This window comes from Coenobita brevimanus, chromosome 94 (genome assembly GCF_032717465.1).
Source record: "Coenobita brevimanus isolate Jiangsu-jjx chromosome 94, ASM3271746v2, whole genome shotgun sequence".
NCBI lineage: Eukaryota > Metazoa > Arthropoda > Malacostraca > Decapoda > Coenobitidae > Coenobita > Coenobita brevimanus.
The window spans coordinates 22,276,857-22,297,257 of record NC_137047.1 but is presented as its reverse complement, the minus strand read 5'-3'; the positions used below and the strand labels follow the sequence as shown (position 1 = coordinate 22,297,257).

Sequence of the window (20,401 nt, the reverse complement as noted above, 5' to 3'; positions counted from 1 at the left end):
GCAATTTGAATTAAATCCTTGTTTCTGGATCCCACCATACCCCATCATCATCATCATGACACCAGAGGATGAGGTGAGGTGGAATCCAGAAGACTGGAAGAGAGAACGTGTCTAATGAAATGAGTCATACAATAATTCATCTATCAATCAAGTCCATAGAATCTTGAATCCATTCTCTCTCTCTCTCTCTCTTTCTGTGTGTGTGTGTGTGTGTGTGTGTGTGTGTGAGAGAGAGAGAGAGAGACATGCATGCCAGGTAGTCTTTAGGTAGGTAAAAGGGGGAGGGTCAGAATAATGAGTGATGAATCTGTTTTCTCACAGGAGAGAATAATGTGTCAAATGAGCTGTGTGGGCGGGGTGGATGACCGCTCAACGATGCCGGGGAAGGCAAGAGTGAGGGCTGCAGCATGTAAGGTCAAAGAGGGAACACAGACAGGTTCTGTGAACGTGCTGACATTTTGCAGTCCTGCCAGTAGTGATGCAGGTGACTGAGGTGCAACAAACTTTTTGCATGGTGAGATAAGAAATTGTATGCTGTAGGTGGGTTGTGGGATAAACTTAATCTTGGTGAAATAAGGATTTGAGTGCTCTGGAGGTGGTGTCGGACTGTGATGATGAGTTAGTCCCTTTCATAGAAGGGATTGGGATACAGTTATGCCAAACAGCAGTATCTGTATAAAATCATGCAGTGGATCATTCTTCTCTTCAGCCATTTTACAGATGCCTTTAAGTAGACGAACATAAAAGGGCTAAGGAAGAAATCTTTATTCATAAATGTTTTGTAAGCTTTATCCAGTCAAATTTCTTTGGAAAATAACTGCTTCACAACTTGCAGTAGTGTTGTGTTTTGCTCTTAATATTTGTAAGCTCTTGTACTATAAAAGCCTCATTAGTATGAACAGTTTATCAGTGTAGTGATATGGGATATTCTGAGGTGCCTTGACAGTATTGTTTTTTAATATATTTTTATTTTGCTTAACCATTTCATTTTAGTATTGTATCTTTTATTTTATTCTTGCCACCTCCTGATGATTTTTATTATTCAACTTTGGGGAGACCTTGTAGTGAAGGTATCAATGAATGCTATATCTAACATCTCCAAAGCTGAATAAAATCATCTGGTTGCAAAAATAAGATCAAAAGTACTTTATGGTATGGAAGGGGTTAATGAAGCAACAAAGAAATGTGTAAGAGACAGGTAATATTATACAATGTGTTTGCTGTTAATTTTGCATAGTGGTGGAAATATTGTACAGGTACTGCACATGTATAAGTTACCTCGAGTGATTATTACATTTGTGATATATTTAGCTCACTTTTGGTATAATGTCTTATTCAGTGGTTAATAGGTTTGCCTTTTCTAATGCATTAACTGTAAGAGAGTCATTGGACCAAAATTATTGTACAGTAATTTAAAATGACTGCTTGTGTGTGGGATCCAGGAAGGTTTCTATTATCAGCCTTCTCAGACTCTGTGATAAGAACAAGATTGTAAATGTACATTTATTAGGTGTGATAAGTTTTGTGTTTTCTTCTTCTTTCTTGGAATCACTGCAGATTTTTTCAAGCTTGTCATGGTGCTCCTTTACCTTTTTTTTTTTTTCTCAAGTAATGCCATTCTAGTTTCTTTGTTCGAAATTACTGAGAGCTTCAACATACACTTGTACACTGTATTACTTTAAATATGTATTCTCTTGTAATGTGTCTTCTAGGCTTTACTCCCGTATCAAGTGACACAAGCTTGATGATTGAGATATTCCACTGAATTAAACATTTTCACATAATCACGCAGTCTCATACTGTGCTTTTCTCTCCTTCAGGATTTCAGCTCTGAATCATTACTAGAGTTATTTTTAATTGTTTTTTAATACATTGAAATGTAATGGCTGTATTATGTTTGAGAAATTACTGATTTTTGTTGACCTTGGTTTGATGAACATTACCACACTACAGGTATTACCCCATGGCTTGATATTTGTAGGCTTAGACCAATACAACTTACCATGTGTAGAATATCTGCTAAGCATGTGCAGGGTTGAAAGACCCTTTGTGTGGCAATTACCTCCATATGAAAATCAAATCAGTTCTGTAAGTACCTGCTGCAAATCTTCACCAAGTTCTCATAACTTATGGTCCTGTCTTTGAGATACTTCATGCCACCCATTTCTTATTGATGTTTCTGAGAGAGAGAGAAAAAAAAATAAAAGAAAAATGGCAGACAGTCACTGTAGAACAGCTAGAAGAATTAGGAAATTGTATCGAAGTTTGCATGAAGGTTTGTTTATGAGAAATGATTTGTTGCCATTTCATAATATTGAACAAAAGGTCTGAGTCAGATACAGATTTTTAGTGCTGTACTGAAGAACTTCATGAAAGTGATAAAAAACTTACTGTTTTCTTCAGGCTGTGGTGTGTGCCAATTCATTTTGCATTATCCATGCTTTGTTTATGCAATATTTCCTTGGCTTAGTGCACATACAGTTATTCTTGCCATGAAAGAAAAAGTACTGAATCTGTTTCAGTTATAGAGATACCATGAAAGAGAAAATACTGCATGTTTCAATTATAGAGAATGCTTTTTTTTTTTTTTTTCTGGTCTTTAACTTTCTTTTCTTTATAATCATTTTAAATGAGTTAAAACAAGTACCATATCTGCAGCACAATTTCATCCAAAAATTTAAGATTTCTTAAGTGCATTGTTTCTGTAGCATACCGTGTGACATCTTTATTAGTGTTAATTGCCATTTTCCATCATGTTAACATAAATGTATAGAAAAGTGCAGTGCCAAAAATATTTTTAGAAATCGGCTTTAAATTTTTGTTTCCTGAAGCTTCTATCAAGCAGTCTTGCTTTATGAAACTGAATATTTAATAAAAAGAATGTAATTAGTCTAATGGTAAATAGGATAAGGGGTTCACCAGAAATGTTTAAGAAGATTAACACCTTTGTGCTCACAAAAAATAACATTTAACTGGTTGCCTGGGCACAGCATTGGGCCTTGCTGAAAATTCACACACCTCTTAGTGATCAATTTCGCCTAGTAATTTTGATAATACTATATTGACATCATCATCGTCCCACTTTTTAAAACCCACAGGTAGGGTAAGGTAGGGGTCAAGAAAGTAAAGAAAAAGAAGAAAAAAAAAATGTGAGAACTGCTAGACAGTATGCCCAACAAAATGATTCACACTCAGTCACTGACCATTCATGACACACTACATAACAGGCAGTATTGACACAGCTTGCGTTAATAGCACTCCTATTTATTGCTTGATGTTGCGTCCCCTGAGGGGTGACTGTGACAAAAGAACCTTCAGGTATTTCCATCTCTGCTCAGTAGTAACCTCTCCCACTAGACACAACACTGTTACACATTCTTGCACATTATTTTTCCATATCATTCTCCTTCCACCTATCACATATTCATGCACTTTCCCAATGATTATCTTTTTCTCTTTCCACCTACTTCGACTTTCATATATTTTTTTTAATGTCTTTCCCCATTTGCACCACATGACCAAACCATAAAATGTGCAAATGACCAAACCATAAGAGCTGATTAACCTTATGCCAAAATTTACAGGTGGGGAAGAGATTATGGAGCCTCCAAAGCTGATGTGATTGAGTCCTAACCTCCTCCTTCTGGTGTACAGAGGTGGCTTGTGCTCTCTCTCCCTCTCTCTCGTGGTGAATGTTTTTGGCGTATCCAATAGAGCGAGGATTCTAGGGGTTTGAATTTATCTGATAGAGCAAGGATTCTAGGGGTTTGAATTTATCTGCTAGAGTGAGGATTCTAGGTGTTTGAATGATGAGTGAATGGAAGTGTGGCCCATTGGATTGGGCAGATTTGGGCTGTCTGGACATTGCTACTCCTCTTTTTGCCCTAGGGTGGAAAAGGAGGTCTGAATGATGATGATGATATATATCTATCTATGTATCTGTCTGTCTGTCTATCTATCTATCTATCTGTCTACAGTATATATATATATAAAATATAATTATATATTGGCAGACGCCTTAATCCCGTAAGGGGTGGCCACTAACAAATTGCCTCCATGTTGCCCTGTCTCCTGCTATTTCACTCCCCTGCTCCCAGCTCTCATCCTCTTCTCTCATATACCTCTCCACTCCATCCCTCCATCTCATCCTTGCCTCCTCCTCCCTCTCCCCCCATCCACCTCACTCACACACACTCTCCTCATCAGTCTCTCCCCCTCCATCCTCTCTACTTGGCCAAAACACCTCAGTGTGTTTCTCCTAATGCTTCCTATCACATCAACACCCACACCACAATGCTCCTTCACTTCCTCATTTGTCAGTCTGTCTCTCCATGTGACTCCACATGCATCTGTCAAGTAACACATTTCCACTGCTTTCACTCTTGACCTCTGTCCCTCCAACAAGGTCCAAGCTTCAGTTCCATATGTTAGAGTTGGTATCACAATACTGTCATGTAGTAACTTTTTCACTTCCATGCTCACTTCCCTGTTTCTTATCACTGCTTTCAAGGAACCTTTCAAGCACTTCACCCTCCAAACTTCCATCCTTACTCATCACACTACCCAGGTACCTAAACATACTCACATTTTCCATTTCCTCCTCATCCAACCTCACTGTACATTCACTGACTTCACTTCTCTCGAAGACCATAACATTACTCATGCTTACATTCACTTTTAGATTCCATTTTTTACACACACTCCCAAAAGTCATCCACCAAGCCTTGCAGCTCCCCTTCATCTTCACTTAACAACACACTATCATCTGCAAACATATAATTTTATAATAAATATATACAGTATATAGTCAACTAGGGTAATTCGTGGTTATTGTAGTCTTAATACCTACCACAGCTTAGAAATTTCTCATTATAATAACTTGTGGGGAAACTTACTTATGAGTCTAACCTGTCAGCAAAGTTGCCCCTTACCATTGTACTTACACCTGACTAATCATTAGCAAACACTAACACCCTTTCAAAATAGTATGTAATGTATGTCTTTAATGGGAATGAACACTATTGTAAGGCTCTTACTTGACTCTTGACTTACATATGCTTAAGTGGACGGGGGAGAGGGATGGGTTCTGAAGCTTGAGACATGCTACGGCCTCTCAGCAAGAAGTGAGTGTGATAGTAGAGAGGACAGTAGGGTGGACTAGCTTGCCCACTTGCCACAAGGCGTGGGTGGGAAGCGCTGTGATTGGCTCTGCATGCTTGAATATGATTAGCTTCCAGCCACAGCTAGCATATACAACACTGTGACCTGGAAAACTCCTCAGAAATAAGTCATTTGGGACAGCGACTGTGGCTATCAAATTGGTTAAATTGGTTACCACGATGTATGAAACGATCACAGTTTGGCTGGAAAACTACTGTGATTTAGAAAACCTTGAACGACAAACCTGTGATAAACGTGAGATGACTATACTGTACACAGTCTACTATATAATATATATATATATATATATATATATATATATATATATTATTTCTTCCATCTATCCATCGTCCATTCCTATGTTGCCCCATGAGGAGCATAGGAGCCCAGGGCTAGGCAAGTTGGTCCTGACATTTCGATGAGAGTGACCTGCCTCACTCATCCCTGAGTGGCATCACGTGAGCAATAAACCCCAACCCCCCCCTTGGATATAAACCTTCACTGGCTCAATCCGATTGGAGTGCCGGAATTACCCACTAAACCACCAGGCACCAAAATTTGGTTATACGGTTACCACCCAGCATAGTAAATGGTTTCATGGTGTACAGGAAACCATTTAGCTTGTCACTCAGTGTTGAGGCACTCACAGGCAGAAGGAAGAGGAAAGAATGAAGGAAAGAAGGAAGAGGGAGTGTAAAGTCACCTGTAGGCTGAAGGATGAGGAAAGAATGAAGGAAAGAAAGACAGAAGAGGATGGAAGGAAAGAAGGATGAGGGAGAGGAAAGGGCAGACTCCTGAGAGCAGCACTACATCAAGTGAGTGGATGGTGAGTGCCCCCAGCTACCACTTATATAAATATAAATATATATATATATATATATATATATATATATATATATATATATATATATATATATATATATATATTTATTACATACAGTAAAACCTCGATACAACAGACTTCAATAGACCGGAATTCGCTTTTATCAGACTTGAGAAGCTACTGGACTAAATTCCTGTATATAGGAAAAAGTCCGGTAAAGCCAGAAGCAGTCCAGACTGCCTGACCACTTCAGGTATGTTCACCACAGTAAGGTAAATAGAAGACATGTTTATCAGTGTACAGTACGGTACTATTATATACCAGGTATAATATACCATTTGATTAATGTAGTGAAGTTATTACACAGTACAGTGCTACAATGGTAGTCAAAACAATTTAAAAACCATTAATGCGTTCCGGACTAATGTCTGATATATTGGAAAAAGTCCGGATTAGCAGGGGGAAGTCTGGATGTCGCATTTATCAGAATTTCACATTTTTCGGAATAGTCTGGGCTTCAATTAGTCCATTAATTCCGGTCTATTGAAGTCCGTTATATTGAGGTTTTACTGTATATATGTATGTATGTATGTGTATATATATATATATATATATATATATATATATATATATATATATATATATATATATATATATACTGTATATATGTATATACAATATCTCTCTCTCTCTCAGCCATTTGGGTGTCCACTGCAGGACCGGCCTATCCCTACCGAAGTGGGGATGATACAGCCAATGTATCTCTACCAGTGGCTTAGGCTGTCTAGTAGAGATTGTATGTAGGATGAGAAGTGCTTGTAAGTGTAAGTGTAGTGTTGGAGTGGCTTTGGTTGTGTGTGTAGTCTGTGAACCAAGTATAATCGGCCCGCGCAAGCCGACTAGGTGCAAGCATACTTTATAGTATGCGACACTGGTTCAACCACAGCACCCCTTCTGTGCGCCAATGCAGTACAAGGCCAGAAGAATGCTCCCAAAGTTTATTACCCTGGTGGGGCGCAAACCCTCGTTGTTCAGTGTACAAACACGCACACTTTACCACTGTACCACAGAGGCTCCATGTATATATATATGTATGTATGTATATACAGTATATCCCTCCATCCATCCATCATCCAATCCTACGTTGCCCCATGAGGGGCATAGGAGCCTGGGGCTAGGCAAGTTGGGGACATTTAAGATGAGTGCAAGAAGGTATATATATATATACAGTACAGATATATAGATATATATATATGTATATATACACTCAATCCTCATAAAGTACGTTTTTATAAATCACGGATTTGTAAATCACGGCTAAGTGGCTCTCAGACTGCCGGCACCCTTAAATCGCTGTTAAGTCACGAAAATCCTGGACCTGGGCACTGAAGTGGGCCTTTTCCAAGGAGAATCGTAAACCATGGCATTCAGTTTGAAAATCGTGACCCAACAACCAATCACCACCCGTCCCTGGTGGCAGGTGTGCATACTAATGCTGCCACATTGTTGTTGTTCTTCCCGCCAGTCCGCACACTACAGACCATCGCCGTGGAGTACGAGAGCTACCTGCCTTTTTTTGTTCATCTTCTCCCCCACCTCCTACCTTCCATGGCCCCTCCCGAACTCCCGATGAAGCGCTCTAAGCAGTATGGCATCAAGAAGCAGCTGCCGTTGTCGTACAGTCAATGTTTGGAGCTCATTTGTCGTGTTGAGAAGGGAGAGAAGTTTTCAAAGCTGGCGAAAGAGTTTGGGAAGAACAAGGGCTGAGAGGTTCTAAATTCTTCCCAACACCACCCCACTCCATTGACTTAAGCAATATCATCATAGGATTAAGGTGAGATCCCTTAACATTGCTTATTTCTATTAAATACATACACTGAATATTCCTAAATTTGTATGATTGTGTTTGATGGTGCCTAGATAGGTGTAGGTAGGGTGCTGTGGGGGGTGGTTGGCCAAAGTCCAGACCCAAATTCATTTTTCACATAAGAGTTATTATTTATAAACCACGGAATTTGTAAATTGCGGCAGCGGTCCAGACCCAAATTGCCGCGATTTACAAGGATTGAGTGTGTACATATATATATATATATATATATATATATATATATATGTATATCTATCTATCTATCTATCTATATATTGCCGTTTACTACTCTGGGTGGTAACCATATAACAAATTTTGACGCCTGGTGGTTTAGTGAGTTATTATGGCACTCCAGTCAGATTGAAATGGTGAAGGTTTATATCCAAGGGATGGTTGGGGTTTATTGCTCACGTAATGCCACTCAGGGATGAGTGAGGCTGGTCACTCTTATCTTAAGTGTCAGGACCAACTTGCCTAGCCCCGGGCTCCTATGCTTCTTGTGGGGCAATGTAGGATTGGATGATAAATGAATGAATGAAATATACATATATATATATGATGAATGAATAAATGAAATAAAAATATCACACACACACACACACACACACACACACACACAAACACACTCACACACACACACACACACCAGTATAATGTCTCTAATCCAGTGATGTAATATCTCATCTTGCTACCTCCAGACCATTAAGCTTGGGAAGGACCTGTTCCTGTGAAGAAGTTACCCAATGCTCAACTTTTTTAGTGTAAAAAGGTTCTGTGTGTTAAATAAGATCACCTGAAAATAGTAAGAATTAAATGTAGAATATGTCGCTTTGACTGAAGATGATTATTATCACTGTATTAACAAGCATCACTGAGACTGGGCTGCAGCTTTTGAAAGCAGTCGAGCAATATTACATATATGCATCATGTGCACAAAGGTGTTAACCCAGATTGTAAGTGACCCCTCACAGTAAAACTAATTTGTCAGCTGAGGTAATTTTCAGTAACCAAGCTGCCTGGGATGCTGTGACTTGTGGTAAGTGAAGGATGAGATAGGGTTGAGGATGATACTGTTGGATGTTGTGTGATAATCCTAGCTACTCAGGATACCAGTATTAAATATTATCTGCAGACATTAAGAGTTTTCTATCACAAAATGATACTGAGGCATCATACATCAAATAGGCGTACTGCAACAAAAGTTCGCCTGTAGTGTTAGCCACCAAAACCCAGGTTTCAGCCAGGGCATGATGTTGGACCCTTTTGATGGGGGAAGTCTTATATAATGTATTGATTGAACAAGTGCACAGTTGGGGGCAAAAACTAAAATTTGCTGCTCTAATCTGAGTTCGAAATGCATGTTAAGCTAACAATTTATGTTTTGAGACTGCCTAGGAAAGCATCCTGATAAACAGGGAGTATTGTTTGGTATTCATCCTCATGTTTAGTGGCACATATCATCTTCACCATAGGTTATATTATGAAAATGCTGTATATTGGACATGGCAAGTAATAATGTTGATGGCGATTAAAGTATTACAAGAACCATACAGGATGTCCCATAGACTGTGCATCCCTTTCCACTAGTTGGTGAATTCTTGTGTGTTGGGGGGACACATCATTCACTGTCACCAGTGTCTACCCTGCATAATTTTCTACCTCCCATTACCGTTTTCAGATAAAGCATCTGCCTTTTTCATTCAGATTTTATGACTAATTGCTAATTTCATGATGCAGCCAAAACGTAGGCACTTCACACTTGCAGAATGGGTCATCCCTGCAACATATAAGATATGGCCAGATGAGTGTTAAAGAGTAAAATATTTGGACTACCCAGTACAGCACAGAACATGCAGGGAAGCCCTAGAATTATAGCTTATGTGTATATTCATCAGGTGGGAGGAATTTGGGTATTCTCGTTACTGTGTACTGTATATGTGTGTGTTTTGTGAAGTGAGTGTGAAAACAGTCTATTTATTTACTTGTAATTATAGTACTGTGAGTATTATAGGACTGTTAGTAAAGTCAGTGATATTTTTTTTACAACCATTGATAATTACACTTCATATCAATTTCTTTGTTTTCGTACATGAACCTTGTGATATAGTGCTTGAACTACTGTAATTGCATAAAATATTACTCACATGGTACTGTACTTTGTTGTACTGTGTGATGTGTGCTTTGTGAATGTATTGTTGGCAACAGAAGTACTGTCACCTTTCTCTATGGACACTGACACTTGGCCTCATGAATCCAAAGCAACTGACACTGATGACTGTATCTAACAACAGTGTTGTTTATTTTGGATAATATTCACATCCCTGAAGAGAAAAGAAAGAGAGGAGACATGGTTTTTGCTGTCAACAGTACACTTGAGTTCAGTACAGTATAGTCTGCAGTGGGTGACATGCTCATTCGAGTTCCCACTGAGGATGTAATACAATTTATTACTTTTATTGATATAGTGTGCCCTCATTCTCTGTATCAGTCTGTGTTTGTCTGTTTATCTATATCTTAACCCCTTCAATCCAGTGACCTCTTTTGCTGTTTATTCTAGATTTTTTCTTTCTTTAGAGTGTATGGATTTTATTAAAGAACCTCTCCAAAAGTTTAGAATTGTAAAGACAGGAAGATTAAACATAAAATAAATCATGCAACTGAAGGGGTTAATGTACAGTAAATTATGAAATGACTGATTATTAAATTTCTGTTAGGCTGTAGCACCAGCCAATCAGGGTGGTACTGCTAAGGGGAATGAAAATGCTGGTGATAGGGAGAGCTGGTGCTTCCGTTTCACTAGCTACTGGACCATCCCCCTTTGCTGACCTTTTCAGTGTGACACTAACATGGAGAGCAGACCAGCATATTCTTCCTAACACTTTCCTCTAACTATCTCATGCACTACTATACATGCGGTTTACGTATTGGCATCATACAACGTATCCCACGAGGTGCAGGGGTTGATGCCAGCAAGGGTATGCAGCCAGAAAATTTTGCCCCAGCTACCTAGTGGCAGATCTGTTGTGGGGAGGCGTGACTAGGGCTCTGCCAACATATATTTGATGGGATGGGGTTCAACCTGTGCTAGAGGGTACAGGGCAGTGCGGTTCCCAGGCTGCCACTTCCGCCCAATAGAGAGGGGCCTGAACCAGGGAGAAGCGTCCCTGGAGGCTGCCCTGTCAATGGACGTATAATGGCGGGGCAGTTATAGTGCCAAGGCTTGCTTGGAGGGTGTTCCTGTAGCTGTCCTGGCAGGGTGTCCTGAGGCCACTGCCATTTCCACTGGTCATGGCTGGTGGGCTATGGGTCCCAAATTACATGCTTAGGCCTGGGACTGTGTGGGTGGGTGGGGCCTGTGGTATGTTTCTTCCCATTTTTTATTCTTACCAAATAATGACTAGAAAGAAAGATCTAATAAGCAAGCCAGAAGAAACTAAATCACCCAAAGGGATCAGAGTGATGTCATGGAATGTGGGAAGTTTGAGGGGAAGAGTGGGGGAAGTAGTTGAGGCATTTAGTAGGAGGTGGGTGGATGTGGGATGTGTGCAAGAAGTCAGGTATAAAGGAGGATCAGCTAGAATGATTGCCGGGAGGGATGCACGTTACAAGTTGTTTTAGCAGGGTAGGGCAGATGGATATGGTGATGTGGGTGTGTTGGTTGGGGGAAAAATGGGTGGAATATGTCATGAATATGGTGAGAGTCAGTGAGGGTAATAGTTGTGAGAATTTTATTCGGTCGGATTATGTTTGCATTTATAATGGCGTATGCTCCACAGGCAGGCTTGGATGAGGTAGAGAACAATAGATTCTGGGATAACCTAATACTTGTAGGAAGTGGTACAGGGGATGATGAGATTGTAGTTTTGAGTGGGGACTTAAATGGTCATGTAGGTGAAGCAGCCCAAGGATATGGAGTACATGGGGGATATGCATATGGTACAAGAAATGAGGAAGTGGAGAGGATACTTGAGTTGGGGGAGACAATGAACATGATTGTATGCAACACATATTTTAGGAAACAAGAGAGTAGGTTGATTACATACAAATATGGGGGAAATAGCAGCCAGATAGACTATTTCAAGGTCAGAAGGGCTGATAGGTAATAGTAGTAGTAGTAGTTGTTCCCTAGGCCATCTGGCCGAACAGCCCTAAGTCCCTAAGGAAGAGACCTGGCTTTCCCACGGAGCTCTCAAGGAGTGTATGTTGTGTTGTTGGCACAGGTGATTGTGTGCAATGCAGTCTTCCATAATGTGCTCAATAGTATGGGGTGCTGTGTTGCATCCTGGACAGGCATCAGCAATGGAGTCATCCAGCCTCACCCAAGAGGACAGGATGATGCCCACATCCCAGCCTGGCCAAGTGGACCCTGTCCTCACATGGGAGATAGGATTCAGAAGGTTGGATTTCAGGAGGCTGTGCATGCAGCTGTGTGTTGTCTGTAAGTGACTGAATGGAGCGGCAAGTGATCTGAGCACGGATATGCTTCTTGAAGCTGGTTTGAGGCGAGCGAGGGGGGAGAAATGACAATATTTGTGTATGATATCGTGTGCTGGGTATTGTTTTGATGTTCCTTGGTGTGTGTGACTGTGCTGCCATGTAGTGTAGTGGATGGTGTGGGTTTGTGGAGGCTGCAGCAAGACATTGTGTGCCTGTCATGTCTATATGACCCTTGACTTTGAGGACTTTGGTTTCTTGATGTAGGTGGTCTGTGGGTGTAGTAGCTGTGCAGCCTGTGATTATTTTTAGGGCCTTGTTCCGTATGGTCTGTAGCGTGTTGTAGTGTGTTTTAGTGAGGTTAGAAGCCCAAGCAGGACTTGCATAATTCATCACTGAATGTATATGTTATTTGTATACTGTGGTGGTGGTTTCTTTGTCGTGTCCAAATGCTGTATGGGCAAGTGACCTTAAGGCGTTGAGTCTTGGTGTTATCTTTAATGTTTATGATGTCTTTTTTAAGTGACATTGATGTACTGTATGTTACACCAAGGATTTTGGGTGTGTGTATGTGTGGTAGGAGATTGTTGTTTATGATGAGGCATGGAATGTGACTGTGTTCTGCTGTCCAGTTTGTGAGAAGGGTCACTGTAGATTTGGTTGGTGCTATTTTGAGCCTGTTTGTGGTGAACCATTCGTGTAGTGTGTTGAGGTAAGGTTGGATGATGTGTGCTGCTATATTTGTGTTTTGGTGCGTACATGTAAATGTTATGTCGTCTGCATAGGAAGGTATGTGTATTTGTGCTGTGTGGGGTGTCGGTATGTTGTGCATGTATAGGATAAAGAGAGTAGGGGACAAAACAGATCCTTGGAGGATGCCGTTTGTGAAGTTTCAGATGTTTTATGACTGACCGGTAAATGTTACATGTGCACATCTGCTTGCTAAATAGTTGCCAGCTGTCTTTTTGTGTTTTTGTGCATGTTTGTGGTGAATATTTTGTTTGCAGGGGATGGCATCAAAAGCTTTGCTAATGTCTAGTATGACTAGGAGTGTTCTCTGTGGGGGCCTAGCTGATGCCATCAGACTCTCAGTGTAAGGTCTGTAAAAAGAGTGTTTGTGGAGTGTAGCGGCCTAAAACCATGTTGTGATGGGGCTAGGGGGAGGTGAGGTGTAACTAGTTGTAATATCAGTCATTCAATGACTTTGGAGGGGATGCAGAGGAGTGTGATAGGGCGATGTGAGGAAGATAATGTGGGGTCTTTGTTGGGTTTGGGGATAGTGATGATAGTGCCATGCTTCCAGATGTTGGGTATTATGTTGTGTGAGTGACTGTAGTTTGATATGTTGGTGAATGCTTGTATGCCTTGTGGTCCAAGGTGTTTAAGGTGTATGTTGTATATGTTCTCTGGTCCACAGGCAGATGAGTGCTTAAGGTTGCTAATGATGTGCTTCATCTGGTTGTAAGTGAAAGATGCAAAGTCTGGGTCTGTGGGGAGCTGTCTCTTGTGTCGGATGACACTTTGGTCATTGTGATTGGGGTTTAGATGGCTGACATGTGAAAAGTGATTGATGGGAGTGTTTGCTTGTTGTTTGTAGTAGTAGTAGTAGTAGTTCCCTAGGCAGTCTGGCTGAACACCCCCAAGTCTCTAAGAAAAGCCATGGCCGAGACCGGGCTTTCCCACTGAGCTCTCAAGGAGTGTATGTTGTGTTGTTGGCATAGGTGACTGTGTGCAATGCAGTCTTCCATAATGTGCTTAATTAGTATAGGTTTTGCTTTGTTGCATCCTGGACAGGCATCAGGTATGGAGTCATCCAGCCTCTTCTGATAACTTGAGAGGGCTGGATGATGTGTACGTCTCAGCTTGTTTGCTTGAAGGTATGGTGTCTGTTGTGATGGCAGCGTGTGATTGTGTAGTGTTGCTGCTGGAGAGTGTGATGCTGTTTAGTGTTGTGAACAGTTTGCTGGTGTTTGTTTTGTGATCAAGTGTTTGGAGGTAATTATTCCAATATAGTGTTTGCTGTGTGGTAGGTGGGGGCACTCGCCATCCACTCACTCAATGTACTGCTGCTCTCAGGTGTCTGCCCTTTCCTCTCCTCCATCCTTCTTTCCTCTCATCCTCCTCTGTTTTTCTTTCCTTCATTCTTTCCTCATCCTTCTGCCTCTGAGTGAACTTACTCTCCCTCTTTTCTCCTTCTTCCTTCATTCTTTCCTCTTCTGGCTGTGGGTGACTGTACACTGAGTGACAAGCCAAATGGTTTCCTGTACACAAGGAAACCATTTACTAAGCTGGATGGTAACTGTATAACCAAATTTTGGCACCTGGTGGTTTATTGGGTAATTATGGCGCTCCAATTGGATTGAGCTGATGAAGGTTTATATCCAAGGGATGGTTGGGGTTTATTGTTCACATAATGCCACTCGGATGAGCGAGGCCGGTCACTCTATCTTAAATGTCAGGACCAACTTGCCTAGCCCAGGGCTCCTACGCTCCTCGTGGGGACACGTAGGATTTGATGATGGATGAACAGATAGTGTTTGTTCTGATATTTTATTGTTTATTTGAGTGTTGAGCTCTTGTATTTGTTGTACGATGTCTTGTGTATGGGGTGTTGGGGAGTGTCATAGTGTGTCACGTTGACTGATGAGGCCTTGAATTTCTTGTGTGAAGTTGGGGTTGTGTCTATTTCTGTTACCTCTAGGGATGTGTCTTTTGTCTGTGTATTGAATAATTGTATTGAAAGTGTGCACAGAGGTGTTATTTTTGTGATGGATGTACTGTTTAATGTTTCAAAGTGTTGTTCTGTTTCAGTTTTCAAGGCCTCCCAGTTGGCTCTCTTATAATTAGTGTGTGTGTCTGTGGCCTGCTGGGGTGATTCTGGTTTTGGTAATGATGATGATTGGGAGGTGGTCAGAGCCAAGGGTTTTGATCACGCTCCAGGATGTTGTGGGGGCAAGGTTTGGGGAGCAAAAGGTTATGTCTAGGGATTATGCATTGGGAGGAAGAGGACTTGGTGTGGGATATGGGTATGTTGATGGAGATTATTGAGGATGAGAAGTTCATCTGTTTGGGATTGTAGTACCAGCCCTCTGTCTGTGTCAGGGTTATTGACATGCCAGGCTGATGCCATGGCGTTGAAATCACCACCCAGGATGATGATGGGTATGTTAGTGATATGGTGTATTTGAGGAGAGTAATTGCGTTGTATTGTGGGGAACGATTGGGGGGAATGTATGTATTGGTGATTGTTGTGTGATTTGTTACCAGTGTGTAGTTTAATTGATTGTAAATCTGTTGTGGTGTCATGTGGTGGGAGAAGTGACTTTGTGTGTGATTAGTATCTGAAAAGTTGATGGATTGGTGTACCAGGGTGATGAGTCCACCACCACTGCCGTCACCCCGGTCTTGTCTGATGGTGGTGAAATTATGAAATGTAGGTGTTTTTTGTGTTCTGCATAGTTTTGTTTCTTGTAAGATGGCAGTGTGTATGTTTTATTGTTTGATGAATTGTGTGAGTTCTTGCTTTTTGGTGTTTATGCTATCTATGTTTATTTGGAGAATGTTTATGTTGTGTGTATGATGTGTGTTGAGTGCTGCAGCATTGGGGGGAGGTAGGGGTGTGGGTGGAGGGGATGGGGTAGGAGAAGGTTTTGATGAAGATAAGGGTTGGGGTGAATTAGATTAGAGTGGAGTGGCGGGGGATTGGATGGTGTGGGAAGGATCAGTGGGTTAGGCTAAGTAGGTGTGGAGGAAGTAGGAGTGAGGTTGGTGGGGGGGTTAGTGGGTGGGGGCAAGGAACAGGTCCAGGTGTTTGTGTAATATTCTCTGGATGCAAGTTTTGTGCTGGTGTAATGGGTCCAGTTCTTGCAGGAATTGCACTGAACTGAACCTTTGTCTGTCGGCTCAGTGATAGGTTGTAAGCATGCTGGACATGTCTGTTTGTTGATGGGCCCTGGATTGTTCCTAATGTCACCATCTAGAAGAATTCTTCGAGAAATGACTGGCGGGGAGTCATTTCATGGTGTGGAAAAAACGGTGTTGTTATATGTGCTCTGTTGAGAGATGTGGGACTTGCCCAGGCGACCGAAGCCACTCCCAGGTTCTCGGGCCCCGTGATGGGCCAGGGGTGTTTGCGGTGGTTTGGCCCCCATGCTGTCCTCCTCCTCTGCTTTGGCAGCCTCTTGTGGGGGGGGGGGGTAGACCCATGGTGAAGATGCCACCGCTGCAGGTCAGGGCTAATAGTGAGGGATGTTAAGTTAAAGGGAGCTAGGAGTGTATGGTGGAACACAAGTTAATTATATGTGACGTGGTGCTTAAGGAGAGGGTGGTGATAAAGAGGACCTATGCACCTAGGAGGATAATATGGAAGTTGAAAAACCAGGCAGTAAGGGATGCCTTCTATATCACGATGAATAGAGTGGTAGCTGAGCAGGGAGACACTGATAGAAGTGTTAATGAACAGTACCGAGCCCTCAAGAATGACCTCTTGAGAGATACTGCTTCAGTGTGTCGATGGACAAGGGGCCCCCCCAAGACATAAACTACTTTGATGGTGGGATGAGGGTGTAGAAGCTGCAGTTAAGGAGAAAAGAAGGCTTTTCTGGGAGTGGAGAAAGGGTGGTAGCAGAGAGGATTACAGGGCAAGGTCTGAATCTCAGAGACTTTTACTTGATAACCAGAATAGTGGGGAAAGGAAGAATATGATATTTAAGGTGGCAAATCAGATGAAGAGGGAGAATAGGGATATCATAGGTGAGCAGTGTGTGAAGAATGGTGAAGAAAAGGTAGTGGTGAACAGTCAGGATATTAAAGACACCTGGAGAGAGCACTTCAACTGGTTGTTGAATGAGGAGTTTGACTGGGAGAGGGAAGGTTTGGAGACAGCAGATCCAATGTTTAGGACCTTGGCCTTTGATGCTGCTACTATGAGCAGGGCAATAGGCAGGATGCTGGCAAGGAAGGCAGCAGGTGTATCTGGGTTGACTGCAGAAATGTTGAAAGCCTCAGGAGATATAGGTGTGGGGTTAGCCACCGATTTGATAAATACGATTATTTATGAGTGTGTTGTCCCAGATGATTGGCTGAAGAGTGTAACTGTAAATATATACATGGGGAATGGTGATGCCTTGGAAATTGGAAATTATAGAGGCATAAAGCTTTTGGACCAGATAATTGAGGTAATGAAGAGAGTTCTAGAAGGTATGATTGGAGAAAGTGAATATTGAGGAGATGCAGTTTGGGTTTATGCCAGGGAAAGGGACCACTGATGTAATATTCATTGTTTGACAGCCTCAGGAAAAATATATAGGAAAGAAAAAGGAATTGTACTTTGTTTTTGCTGATTTGAAGAAGGTCTTTGACAGAGTCCCTAGAGAGGTGGTGAAGTGGGCAATGAGAAAACTTGGAATCGAGGAGTGGCTGGTTAGCTTGGTTTTGGCCGTGTAAGTGGGTGCTTGCACCCAGGTAAGGGTGAGTGGAGTTTTGAATGAGGAGTTTTCTGTAAATATTGGTGTGCATCGGGGGTCAGGTTTGAGCCCCTTGTTGTTTATTATGGTACTTGATGCCCTCTCATGTGACTTCAGAAATGGACTCTAGAGGGAGATGTTGTATGCTGATGATTTGGTGTTGATTGCAGAGGATGAAAGGGAGGTGGAGGAAAGATTTAGGAAATGGAGAGAGGGTATGGGGCACAAAGGCAAATGCAGATAAAACAAAAGTGATGCTATCTAGGGCTGGGAGCAATGCTGTCAAAGAAGAGGGGAAGTGGCCATATGCGATTTGCCACAAGGGTGTGGGAAGAAATTCCATCTTATGCAGTGTTTGTGATAAGTGGGTGCGTAAAGGATGTAGTGGTATAAGAGGTAGACTTCAAGATAATGCCGATTTCATATGTGTGGTGTGTCAGGGAGAGCATGTGGAGATTGCCAGGCATGAAAGGATTGAACTTGCTGGTTAGTCTCTGGAGTGTGTGGAAGAGTTGTCATTTGGGAGACATGTGCTGGAAGTGGGGCTGGAGTGAGCTCTGTGACTAGAGTGAAGAGTGATTGGAGGAAGTTCAGGAAGCTGTTGCCTCTCCTAACATTGAGAGGGTTTTTCCTCCATGCTAAGGGATCCTTGTGTGCAGCATGTGTTAGGAGGGTAATGCTTTATGGTAGTGAAACCTTAGTAATGAAAGAAGAGGATATTTACAGGCTCACACCTACAGAAATGGCAATGATTAGGTGGATGTGCAGTGCATCCCTGAATGCAAGGCCTGGGGGGAGCCAGGTTTACAATGGAAGAGCTGAGAGGTAGGATGGGACTGGAGTGTATTGATGTTGTGATAAGGAGGGGGAGATTGAGATGGCATGTGGAGAGGATGGGGGATGATAATTGGGTGCAGAAAGTGAGAAGTGATCATGTCAGGGGTAGGGTATCAAGAGGTAGCCTGACAAATACCAGGGATGAGGTAATTGAGTGTAACCTCAGGAATAAGAGACTAAATAGGGATGCTGTCAGAAATCAAGCTGCACGGAGAGTCTCCATTAGGTGACCAAGGCTGACACATGCAGGCATGCTGGGGCCTTCAAACACGAAACAAACCAATAAAGATGACTTGCCAGTTTGCCCTATTTTACAGAACCAGTTGTATGGAAAAATCTGGAACATATTGCTTGCACGGGACTTTCTGTACTTGCCCGTATTCACACGGCGGCTCAGTAACCACTCATGACCCAGATTTTGATTTGCAGGAAGAACCAAGAGAGGTGTTTAGTTGTGCATCCTCCTTTCCCTTCTAATGACACATTTTGATTTGCAGGGAGGGCAAGGGAGTGGTTAGATGTGTATCCTTTCCCCTCATATGACCCATATTTTGATTTTTGGGGAGAACAAGAGATGTTAATAGTTGTGTAACTTCGTCTCCTCGTTCATTCATAAACAAATATAGCTATGATAATTTTTCTCATAACTTTCTGCAGAAAAGAACAATAAACAAGGGAGGATTCTACACACACTGTCCTTCCTGCATGAACAAATTACAGGAAGTTAAGTTGCCTTCTCTTATATTTTCCAATCAGGTCCACAGTATTATGCAGAAAATTGTTTACTAAAATTCCACTGCTGCCCATAAAGCTGCTTTGCCAATGTCTCCCAGTTTCTTGTACCAGATGCCTGGAGAAAGTGTTAAGTCATGAAGAAAGTAACCCCCTCCCCATTTCAAGGAATTTCTGAAGCTTTCAACAAAGATATAACATGTTTGGCCTGTTGCAACTGTCGTCAACTGTTCTATATATAATGTGGAACACGAGTTGATTAGATCTAACCACATGCATTCCATTAATGCCCATAAAAATTTCAAGGCTTGCCTTTGTGTTCTTGTGATATTGATAGTTCTCACTTAAGTCAGGGTTGTTTTGAAATATCACAGATTTTACCCTCCAGTCTGGTGATTTTCTTTGCTTTTAGTGCACTGTTCCTACCAGCAAATGATTTAGTAAAGCTTAGGAGAGTCTTTTTGAACTGAAGAATCAGATACAGCCTTCATTATCCCCTTCACTGCAAAGTGTTTCCCCTAAACTGAACAAAAATGCCTAGAGACTGCAGGAGTGAACCAGTAAATACATCACTGGACTGGAGTCAAATTCATTTGTTACTGTTTATCAGAGGACTTTAGCAGTTTTGTAGGTAACAATGGAACTATAACAGGCAACTGTTGTCATCAAGGATATACTGCTGAAGCATAATGTTAAGCAGCTTATTAGGGGGACTTCCCATTGTTATTAGTTCAGTTTATTTTGTGAATTCCGTTATGAGGGATTCTCAGGACTGTCTTCTCATGCCATTGGTGGGCAAACTATGATGTACATTACACACACACACACACACACACACACACACACACACACACATATATCTGATTAGTTCAGTGAAATCGAGCCTGAAATATATTTTTTCCATTTTGTTGATATATCTTGTATTGTGAAGTTACTAAAGAGTTAGACTAATACTTTGGTATCTTGCTTTAATGACTGCAGAAAACTGTATATATATATATATATATATATATATATATATACAGTAGAAGTCCGATTTTTCGGCATCTATGGGACCAGGCAAGTGCCGAAAAATCAAAATTG

At 41.6% G+C, this 20,401-nt stretch overlaps 1 protein-coding gene across 1 annotated transcript in view; it reads left to right on the top strand.

The window, feature by feature from the left end:
- Positions 1–2,837, top strand: part of bc10 (BLCAP apoptosis inducing factor bc10) — a 63,128-nt gene extending 60,291 nt beyond the window's left edge. Inside the window, exon 2 of the mRNA XM_080282723.1 lies at positions 322–2,837. Within this exon, the coding sequence (XP_080138849.1) occupies positions 322–365 (44 nt within the window). The 3' untranslated portion in view covers positions 366–2,837. The remainder of the gene's footprint in view (positions 1–321) is intronic.
- The last annotated feature ends 17,564 nt before the right edge of the window (positions 2,838–20,401 follow it).